The sequence below is a fragment of the Vespula pensylvanica genome, chromosome 8 (genome assembly GCF_014466175.1).
Source record: "Vespula pensylvanica isolate Volc-1 chromosome 8, ASM1446617v1, whole genome shotgun sequence".
Classification (NCBI taxonomy): Eukaryota; Metazoa; Arthropoda; class Insecta; order Hymenoptera; family Vespidae; genus Vespula; species Vespula pensylvanica.
This window is the reverse complement of record NC_057692.1, coordinates 7,111,586-7,123,621: the sequence shown is the minus strand read 5'-3', so window position 1 is coordinate 7,123,621 and position 12,036 is coordinate 7,111,586. Positions and strand designations below refer to the sequence as shown.

The window sequence follows — 12,036 nt, the reverse complement described above, 5'->3', positions numbered from 1 at the left end:
AGTAGTACTGATCCAAAAGGGCTTTTTGAGCGAGCAATCAAAGAGAAAAAAAAGAATCTAGTAAAACTTTCAAATATCGTTCGTTTTACAGTCCATGCTTTTTAACACGCATAGCAACGAATATTTAAATTCATGCACTATCCAACCATAGATTTTTATCAATTCGATGATACAGTGAGATAAAATTATTTTCTACATATTTTTTATCCTCTTAAAATATTTGTGATCCCGAAATAGAAATTTCATTTTCATTTTACATCTTGATGCTTGAGAAGATTGAAGAAAACCGCCGTTAAACTTTTGATCTCTGATGATTATCATATAAATATGTCTTTATATAACTCACCTAACGTGGAAACAGGGATGAAAAGCTGCAGGATTATCCTGTGGTGAAAATTTCGGCAAAGCACCGTGAAGAAGGGCGAGCCTTACTACCAAAAGTATCCCGAGCTGCGAAGAAAAAGAAAAGTTGATCAGTTTCAATTTCGTCCTTTTATTCATTCTATTATAAAAAAAAGAAAAAAAATGTGTTGCCTTCCGCTGAAAAATATGATTAGATTTGATAAACAAAATAAATGATATTATTTTCTAATTTTGATATAATTTATACAACTGAAAATTCGATAACTAAGTATATTGAATAAATACTATATAAATATTAATAATAATATAATTACATTTTAAGACAAATAATCTCAGTCAGGTTAGTACAATAAATGTTGAATTTGTCTGTAAAATATTTGACAGTGTCCGAATTTGATTAAACTGATCAGAACACACGTATTTAGATATCGTCATCGTAGATGTTGCGTATAAAATGCTTTGAATTATTATATTTTTACTCTACTCGGATTACAAAGTTTTCACATGAGTATGCATATTTCCTATCTTTTTGTATCGTCGCTGTACATGTCTGTCCAATCGTAAACAACTACTCGAAACGAGACTACTTCGTTTAACGTTAAATGCGAATTGCGAATGTGAAACGTTACTACAGTATAACGGTAATATTTATGCGTTGCAATTTAACGGCTACCCCTAAATATTTTCACAAATAACGGCAATTCACGTAACTCTTTTCGCGTGACTTAAATTCGTTTAACGTAATGTGTGTCTCGCCTGTGAACAAGCTCGCACGTTGCCTGCTGGTAATTAATACAAGAGAATTTCGATCGTTACAGTCGAACAAAAATATCTGTTCCATGAATAATGTAACGGTATAATACTATAAGGACGAAGAAAAAAATGAAGAGTTTAATAGACCATAATCACGAATTAATATTTTTTCGAATCGTATATCTTCAAAATGATCCTTTAACTACATCATAAATTATATGCCTTCAGTTTTGTTCGATAGCAATAATAGTAATAATAAAGATTATTTTTTATTAATACGGATGAATTTTATAAAGGTTTTATGTGTTTTTATATATTTATTTGAAATATAAAATTATAAAACGAAAATTATAAATGAAAATGTAGAGAAAAATTTGCTTTTTGAAATGGTTTTTGTTTTTATCTTCATTTTTAGTTATACTAATAATAAGTTAATAAAGGTGCTAGAAATTAAAACTGATGTTATGATAACAAAAATATCAGAAATAAAAAAAAAACAAAATCAAATGGGAAGAAACAAGAGAAATATTGCACATGGACAATAGCAATGGATTTTTTAATTGCCGTTTCTCTACTTTTATTTTTATTGTTTTCGTATGAATACGTATAATAAATATTTTTATAACATACGCGGATTTTGATCGATTATCTTTATACCACTTTTGAAATTTTTAACATTCTAAAAAAAAATCATATGGAAATACGTAAATTAAGAAATTATTAGTGTATATTTAAAATATTTAAATTGTGTGAATCAGTAAACAGGGAAAAAATAATATCTCTCTAAACATATATTCATGCGATATCGAACGAATCTAAATCGAGTGTCGTATTTCACGATCGCGATATTCTCTTTTCTGTAAATCCCTGAACGAATGCTCGAATTGCAAAAGTACATACGTTGACTTGTATATCGAATATCAGTGACAAGATTTCTCTCAGAACGATTTCTATTTGTTTTGCAATAAAAGTAGAAAACAATCATATCCTAAATATGAAAATAATTGAATACCTAATTATAAATAATTAAACCACGATTTCTTTTGTTCTACATTATTTTCATATTTTATAAAACGAATTCTAATATTTATATAAAAATCCTTTCAATTGTAAAATTTCACATGTTTAAAAAAGAAATGCGAACGATAGTATCTTTCCGTTTTTTAAACTTCATCGATATATCAATATATGATACTAAAGTGCCGCTCGAAATACTTTTTAAAAAAAAGATCTGTACTGAATTTTTTCATGAGAACGTCAAAGAACACAAGCAAGTTTCTTCGTCCGTAGGACTCGTTGCTAACGTTGAAACGTCGTCACGTTCTTGCAAAGGCACAGCAGAATTCGTCGTCACATTTCCGTCACGTTCCACGGTAGCTCGCTAACCCAATAGCCGGCTGACTCGTCCTCGAGCAAACCACTCTCCGTTTTCAACTCTGAGAATTCGGAACGAATGTTAGCAGCTCTTTCGTCTTCTTCGCTTTCTGTCCACTATCTCTCCCTCTTTCTAACTCTCCCCCTTTCTCTCTCTTTTCACGTACTGTCGAAAACACACTGGTAAAGGACAAAGAAAGAAAATAAAGAAAAGAAAGAAGGGGAAGAATCTAAGAGGAAAATAACATGAAAAAAGAAGGAGGAAAAGGTAAAAAGAAAGAGAGAATCTCAAAGAAGAATAAAGAGATAGCGTTGGAGAAAAAGAAAGAAATGATATAACGAGAAAATATATTGCTTGAGAGAATTCTAATAAAAGACAAGGAAGAGTGAAATGATAAAAAAAAAAAACTAACGTAGAAGTGGGAGAAAGTCGACGTTTTCTTGAATCGTATTCATATCGTCTTCAATATACACCGATATTGATATATCGTGAAACATCTCGTTCCTTTTAGTTATCCGACATTGCTAGCCATTTGTTTCTAAAAGACGTGTATGTATTTTTATATACTTGCCATTTTATCTATCTATGTATATCTAAATATGTAGGTGTATGAGTATGCATGTACAAAGTATTCAGATTATTCCAAAATAAACATTGACAATCGTTGAATAAATAAAAATAATAATGATTCATAAATAGTAAAATAAAAAGATAAAACAGATATCGGGAAAATCGTTTTATCCTTTATGTGAATTTTATATTTTTATTATCCTTTTAATAACGTAGTTTTAAAATCATATTTGAACATTTACACTTACAAAACACGTTATACCATTTACACGAGAGGACGTGAGACACTTCCTATAACACGGTTGTCTTCTTGGTCTATCGACAGACTCTTATAGAATATCATATTACATTGCCGCAAGACGTCGACTGACCCTGCAAAATGCATCGAATCGAATAAAAATTCAATTTCGACGAACGTTCAGTGACACACTAAACGACGTTACGTCTTTTTCACAACAAATTTTAGGGTTTCGAGGATTGTCTAGTAATTTCACGATCGAATTGTGTCAAGATTAGATTATATCAAGGTATTATATTCATCTAGTTCAAATTTTATTTTTCTGAAACGAAATTTTGAACTTCATTTAATTTCCCTTCTTTTTGACATCCTTTTCTCTTTTTCTTAGAACGCATCTTCGTTCTTCAATTTCTTCTATTCTTTTTTCTCTTCGTTTTTTGCTCGCGAAAATGTTAAAAAGCGACAGAAAATCATTCGGTGATTACACACTCGCGTTCTTATTTTCTCGTGCATGCACTGGATATATCAGAAGGGTGATTTTGTGCCGTTTGCGGTGCATTCCGGAACTATTTCTCCCTTTTCTACCCTCTCTTCTCTTTTCTCGTTGTACGGCTTCGAATCGTTGGAGAGGTAAAATGTTTCCTAGCACTATATACATGTTCGTAGAAGTGAGAAACGTACACCTTTCTGCTTTTCTCTTTCTCTTTTTCACTCCTTTCCGAAAAGACACATACGGCTTCCTTGAAGCCAATCCGTACTGAGTTACTTCTTTTTTTTTCAGGCTTATCGACCGAGTATATTTCTTTCTATGCCTGCGACATGAATTTCTTTTACGCTTTCTGCTCCAGTTTCTTAGAATGCGCTTTGCAAATAAGAAGGAACGAATGGAATTTAAGCGAAAATCTGCATAGCACGGTACGGAAAAATTTCTTTTTAAGATTATCCTTTATCGAAATAAAATATGTCATAAAATAAAAAATATATGATATTTAATAAGAATCGATGAACGATACCATCGATTTATTTATTGATATTTAAAAGATATACAAATTTTATTTGTCGATATCATGATATTTGAGACCCTATTATATAGATTCATAATTAATAGTTATGAAGCTACTTCTAATCTTTCCGAGTATAATCGATTAAAACAAATAGGCTACAAATCGTACGTAATACTAATATTAGCGCACACGAGAATGTTGAACAATCTGCAAGGGTAAATTGAAGTACCTTATGGTAATGCTAGGTAAACACATAACAGCTAAGAGGTAAGTCAATCGAGAAACAATAAACATACCAAACAATCGATGAACAATGTGTTACTCTAATGGATTTGTCAATTGATTACGTTCACTAATTGTGTAAAATCTATGTTAACAAAGTTACTAACGTTAATAAAACTAATAAAAAACAAGTGCATAAGACGACAAAAGATTCCGATTTAATTAACTATAGATTGATATAAATTATTTTTTGACGAAAGAAAGAAACTATTATCGAACTTTAACGTAGCTTCGATGTAGTTAAATGAAAGTAAAATAATCGTAAAATAACAGTTAATGAAATTCCCATTTTATTACGACTTACTGAAGAAACTAAGAACTTACTGAAAAAATAAGAAAAATCAAAGGAATGAAAGATTTTTTGAAATTCCATCATTACCATTATTACAATGTAACAAGAAAGGAAAAGGATTTTTACAAGGAAAGTAAAGAAGAAAGAAGTTCTTTCTATGGGATCTAACTCTAAGAAATGAAAGACGGAAATATGGGAAAAGTAAAGGAGTATACCGAGAAAGGGAGATTATAAAGTAGTAGATAACTACATGAAGGGTAGTCTGTGCTTGCACACCTTCTTCGTTTCTGGCATAAATTAGCATAATTCAGTATCGCGTTCGACCAAGGGACGATGTGTATGCGCACGAATCCCTTACATCAGTGGTCTGGTGTATTAGTAAACGCTGGCTTGCACGCTTCCATGATTTTCTTCGATACAACACGACGTCCATGTCTCTAGTCCTGTCCGTGTTAAACGCGAAAGGAACTTTCCTAAGTAGGTACTACGAGAAACGTCTTGAACGACGAAAGGACTTTGTATCGACTTACGACGGATTTCAACTACTACTACGTTGCCATGACACGACTTCGTTTAGTTTTACTTCATTAACGTTCACTTCCTTCAAGCGATAAAATGATTTATAGTTGACTACAAAGCGATGATAATATAATTTACACGCGTTCATATTAAATATACGATATAGATAGATATAACTCATGTATTATACGTCTGGTATGGAACAAAATTAAATTATTATAAAATAAACGGGCAGATTAGTATCTTGGACAATTTATAACGACGTTCACTTCAAATCTTGATACTATTATCCACTAGTTAAATCCGCATTAACCAAAGGCGAAACAGAAGATGTTGCATCGTAACAAACGTTTATATTGGCAAAGATCCATTATTCCATAGATACAGCATGACAAAGCCGTTTAAATTAATTCACAATGGAGCTACGATGAGGGTTTACGCCGCAAGTCCGCCCGTTTCTTAACTATGAACATCGAGTATACGTAAAGCACGAGGATTTAATAGCACCTCGTAAACTTCCCCGAGGGATTACGCCGCGGCGATGTAACGCGTGATTGGTCCTCGTGACCTCGGCACTTTCCTACCTTCCGAACTACACATTCAAAGTCGCCCCTTTTACCTAACTACCACCACTAGTATTACGATTTTCCTCGTCCCTTCTCCTTTTGCTTTCTCTCTCTCTCTCTCTCTCTCTCTCTCTCTCTCTCTCTCTCTCTCTCCCCCTTTCCTTTCCTTTCCCTCTTCTCGCTTCATCAAACGGAATTTTCAACACCACTCGAGAACCCCTCGCAAAACCGACGGAATTCGCTCCATCGGATAGATCCAGTTATCGATAGAAGTTCGAATCTCGAAATGCACTCGTTTAAAAATTCTTAAATATTCGCCAAACGGTCGTCTATGAAAATCCACCTACATAGAGAACGAGTTCCCTTCGACTGACGTATTTTCAGTTATTTTTCAGTGAAATAGAATATATAAATGACGGAATGTATTTACTTGTTCTCTTTCCTTTTTTTTCTTTCTTTTTAATACATTTTGTGCAGATAAACTATTTTTCAATTGATATATTTAAGAAGAAATTAGATACGGGTTAAGAAAGTCCTTTCTGTTTTTTCTTAATTACACCCAAGGTTCGTTATTTTTTCTATCTAACGATACATCTTCCGTTGACCACTCTTAATTAGGTTTACCTCGTTCTTTGGTCACCCTGACCTATACCAATTTATCTTAGCCGCTTCGTAATTCGGGCCATGCCGTTTATTTCCCGTGATCGTAAAGGGAAATTCTCTGGACCAGTTGTATCTGTGTTAACGATCGTTAAACTTACTCGAAGCACGAGAGGCTGTAAACATCGGCGGTCGACTGGTGGGTTAAACGATAAAAACGAAAGATATCGGTCGTTAAGAATTAACGATGCGAACACTGAGATCGTCCGCTAATGCGTAGGATTAACTAAGAAAGATCTGCTGTTTTCTCGGAGAAAAAGAGAAATCAAATGTGTCGCTAGTTTAATTGGCATGACAAAGTATTAATGGATATACAGTGCTCGTAACTCATTGTTATAGCACAGATATAAAAAATATTCTGATCTGTTCTATGTCTTTGTTATGTAAACATTAAACTTTTATGTTTAAAAAATTGATTTTATGTAAGAAATGATTTTATGTAAACAAAAATTTGGAATACACCGTCCAATCTAATTCATCACGTAAGAATTTGTAAAACCTAAGAGAACAAAAGTTCTTTTGAATTACAATACTTACATCATATGGGCAAGTTCGCACTTCTTCTCATCGTAATTTATTAAAAATAAATAAATTAAGCAATCATCCTATATAGTATCCTGACTAAATATTTAATATATTTTTAAAGTTTCTCTAATCATTGTATTTGATCGTTTGGTTTTACAAGCCAAACATCTCGTACCTCTCGAATCACAGTTTTTATTAAATACTTTTTCTAGAGCTTCAAAATATTTTAATACTTCCAGTTTAAATCCCCAAAATACAGACAGAGAATTAATAATTAAAAGATCAGTGAAAACTTTAATTTTTGATAATTGATCATAATTTTCTTTTGTACTCTGATAAATTTTATGAAAAAAAGAAATATTAATCTTTAACATATCAATTGAGTTACTGAACAATGACATGCCATTCGATTTACCATTTTCAATTAACGTTCCATTATCTTTATATGTAGATATCGAAACCACCGAGTTACTTCATGCAATAACGTCGCTCGGAAATAAATCGTAAAAATTGTAAAAGCTTCGCATTGTAAAAATTTTAAAGCGCCTTTTACGTTTTTGTCCGTGCTAAATTTTAATTTCAACTACGGGATGTACAAGATAGATAGAAAAGTAACATTATCGTGTCGTTAACTGAATTAGCACGTTATCGAGATACCCTCGTTGCTTTCTTGTAAATGTGCTCCCATTTTTTTTCCAACAATATAAACAATTCTTCTTGATAACGAAACGATTGTGAACAAAATAACTATATACATTGTATATCCATCTATCTCGATAGTCTAGGTTTCAAAGTGAACTCAATGAAAATTGAACGTCGGTGGTTATCGTCAAAGTGGTTGCTCGATTAAAATTTCACGTTGATTTTCCGTATGCAATACTGTATTTCCAAAAGCAATCGTCATTAACAAGTTGCGCAAAGCCGAATATAATGGTACTTATTTATCAGCGGTGAACGTAGTGCTTATCGGCGGAATTATATTTTTATCGCGGCCAACCATCGTAATTTTGAGACCACCGAGGCTGTCGATGACACGTATTTTTCACAAACTCGATAGGGTGCTCGCAACTCATCGAATCGTTTATCGATTTTCATTCTCTTTCGTTCACTTCTCTTTCTCTTTCCCTCTCTTCCCCTTTCTCTCTTTCTCTCTCTCTCTCTCTCGTTTTTATATTTGATTACCGATACCTTCCTTTATCGTGACGCTTACCTACTACTATCGTAATTTGTATCACTGGAAAATGAATTAAATGCACGAGATTAAGCACATTATTTATACCTCTTCGCGTTGAAAATCATCTACGTGAATTTCATTGGCCGTTATTGCAAATGAAAATTAAATCGCAAGCCAAACATTTTTTCAATTCGTCGTTATAATTCAGACTGTCAATCTTGTACATGTGCCTTTTGTAGTTGGATTATAAAAGAGAAAAAGAAATAGAAAGAAAAGTCTCACACATGGAATACATAAGCACATGGTAGTAGAAAGGGTCCACAGTATACATTAGGGGTAAACGGATCTGACGACTTTTTTTCTACTGTTCTATTCATCGTACCTACTGTCGATGTAGACATTGTCGGTAATACAATAGTAACAATACCATTTATATATGTACATATATATATATAGATACGAGAATGTTACGTAAGGGTGCCATGAGTGTGAGTGGGCGATAGCTGGACGTCTGAAAGTCCTGTAGGGCTTCTACGCACGACTGATTCTGCGTGGTCGGCTAAGAGGATTTTTGACTCACCCCTATTCAACCACAACAGTCAAACCACCCTCTTTCTCTCTTTCTTCTTTTATCCATTGCTATATAGGTATCACTCAGTTTCTTTCTCCTTCTCTCTTTCTTTTTCACTTTCTCATACACGTTCGTTTCTCATACACATATACATACACTGTACCTTTTTTCCACATCTATTTCTGTATCTACTTCTCTCGAAAACACAACGATTCCTTTCCCGTTGTCCTTTGATAATACGATTGGTTCGATGGGTTTGTGAAAGCGATGTTCGATTTAATGAACAATTCCATCCGATCTTCTTCTACGTTCATTGATAATTAATGGACTAATAGCTTGGGTCAGAATATTAAAAGAACCGAAATTGAATCGTACGAGTATCTTATCTTACTACGTCCTTTTTGATTATTTTGGAAAGATTGATATTTGATAGTTCAATATTAAAGTGACACGAGACGATTATGAGTATATATGTAAATCGAATTCCGGATAGTATATTGAATTTGTTAATATCTGATTTATAGTAGTTATCGATAGAGATATACATAAATATATCGAAAAGGAGGAAATAACTTACGGAAACTAGTAAAGCAGCCGCACGTCTGGAAAAGTGTCGTGAATCTTCATTCCATCGAGCTTCGGAAATAGATCTGAAATAAAAAATGTAGAAATTGTCCGAAAAATATTTTAATACTCAGTGCAGTACTAATTTTATTTAAAAGATGAAATTTTAATTAGTCCTAGTCATCGCACGCGCTTATTAACTAGTTTGATCTTGTTAACTTAAATATTTGATTTAATTTAATGCTGAATCTTTAATATCGCTCTTCAATCTGTTACTTTTTATCACTCATATCAAATACGAAAATTTACATGGATCTTAATAATTTATTCAGAAGAATAGTTTTTTTTTTTGAATAAATTACAAAAATACGTATGAATAGAAACTTTTTAGAAATTCATTATGCAAACCAGTTACTTTTAAACTCTATATGACAATTATGTAAAAACGCAAGCGTTTTTGTATGAAAATTTCACGAGATTATACGCAAACATTAAGTTCGTTATTTAACTAGACTACAAATTAAGCGTTAATTAAAATTTATCATCTGTACGTTTAAGCAGAACTACTATCGTTTGTACCCTTTGATAATTCAAATGCATTTGTAGAACGCTTAATTTATTTTTATTTTATTATTATTATTAATTAAAATACTTGGTGCATTATCGCTCAAACAAGATTTTTTCTTTCAAAAAATTGATCACAAAAATATTATTCGCAAAAAATGTAATTCTTATTGTTTAATAATTTTTAAAAGTATATGCACATTTTCTTATGGATTTAAATAAATAACCATTTATGTATAGCGTTGTTTGTAAGAAGTTAAGTTCTTATTAACGAAGCATAAATTCTATTTCTAAAAATGAAGAACCACTATCGTTATCGTTAATTTTGTATGACTATGAATGTGCTTCCGCAGTTAAACTCACCTCCTGATTGAGTGCCAGGAACGACAAAGGTCGTAAAGAAGGTTTAGGAGTAGAACCGTAACACCGGTTTCCTTAGCCAACATTGACAGGGTACCGAGACACACACTGCTCCACACGTAGGCTGTTTGCTGACTATAACAAAAGCAATTTCCTGAGGTTTAATTAAATAGGTACATTTTATGAGCCGAATCACTGCTAAAGAAGAAATGTCAACAATTTTGTCGTAAAATGTCAAACACGTTATATTTATGATTTCCTTTGAAATGATTGTATTCTCGATTGAGAACAAGATTACATTGCTTTCCTAAAGTGTAATATGGTATAGTATTTTCTAATAGAACAAGAGATGGCACTTATTTCATGTGAATAAATATTTCAACGAACAGAAACATCTACAAAACTATTCAATTATGAATTCTCTTTTTATATTCTCCTATTTTCTTTTTTTGAACATTTTGCATTCGAGTAGACTACCGCTTCGTTCCGAATAGCTTCGAAAAGTAAGATAAAGAACAATCATACATTTTCTCACAAGAACTTATAATTAAATATTTCGAATAGTCCAATTAAATGCTGAGCTCTATAGATCTATATTTAGATGCTCGTTAATATCTTTTGTATGCTTCATCCTTACTTCGAACAAGTTTCCACAACGAATGAATTATTATTAAAGAAGTTGGTAGAAACTTGACATTCCGTTAAAATAGTTTCGAACGATTTTTTCCTGTTGAAAAAAGAGAAAGAGAGCGAGAAAGTCGAAGAAAGAAACTAGAGGAAGAGGAATGCCAGTCTTCAGAAGTTGTCGAGGAGTGAATGACCTACTACGAAACTTACGCTTCAATTTATTTCAAGTACCGTTAAAATATTTTTATTTCAGTATTAAGCCGTACATATGTTTCCATTGAAACTTTTCCTCAAGTGAAAAATGCGCTAATGATTATTTTCTCTTTTTTTTTGTTTCTCCTTAAATTTCTTTAAGATAAGACCGCTTACGAGAAAATAAAAATACCGATGTTGATAAATAATCTTCACCGATCTTCTTTTCTCAGAATTCGATAGATGTGTTGGTATACATGCTCCTCGAGCACTCTACGTACATAAATCAACGCCGAGAGGTAGATCCGTTACAAGATGTCATTCGGGATTTCGGTGGTGAGAGATAGAGGGTTCAGGAGGCATGGGTAAAAGGTTGAATAGTAGAATGACGTGAAACAAGAGTACTTGACCGAATAGACTTGAATATATATACGAGTTCAGGACGAAAAGAGCATATTATACTTACTAAGCTTTATAATAAGATGCTTCCTCGATATGAACTAAAAAATTAATCTCAACAAAGTTTCGATTACAAATAACTCGTTTTTGTTCTCTTCTGTTGAAAAAAAAGTACAAATTTTTGTAATATGACAATATAAAAATAAATTTTTTTAATTATCAAAAAACTTTCATAAAAATTTCATTTAAAATTTTCACAAGAATTAATCTTCATTTTGATTAAAAAATGTTAAATCACACTATCATTTATTTAGGAATATCGTTTCTCAAAGACATTCATGGACTACTTATAGAACAAGAGAGTTGTCTTTTAATAACAGAAATTTAATCGTAATAAACCCTTCGCTGTGAACGTTGCTACCTTCGCATAAACTTCGT

At 32.3% G+C, this 12,036-nt stretch overlaps 1 protein-coding gene across 2 annotated transcripts in view; it reads right to left on the bottom strand.

Moving 5' to 3' along the window:
* The window catches only part of LOC122631200 (protein O-mannosyl-transferase TMTC1-like), a 147,104-nt gene that overhangs the window by 55,768 nt on the left and 79,300 nt on the right, over nucleotides 1-12,036 (bottom strand). For both annotated transcript variants that reach the window (XM_043816593.1, XM_043816594.1), the window contains exons 4-6: nucleotides 10,384-10,515; nucleotides 9,470-9,542; nucleotides 347-450 (exon numbers count right to left, since the gene is read on the bottom strand). In XM_043816593.1, the coding sequence (XP_043672528.1) occupies nucleotides 347-450; nucleotides 9,470-9,542; nucleotides 10,384-10,515 (309 nt within the window). The remainder of the gene's footprint in view (nucleotides 1-346; nucleotides 451-9,469; nucleotides 9,543-10,383; nucleotides 10,516-12,036) is intronic.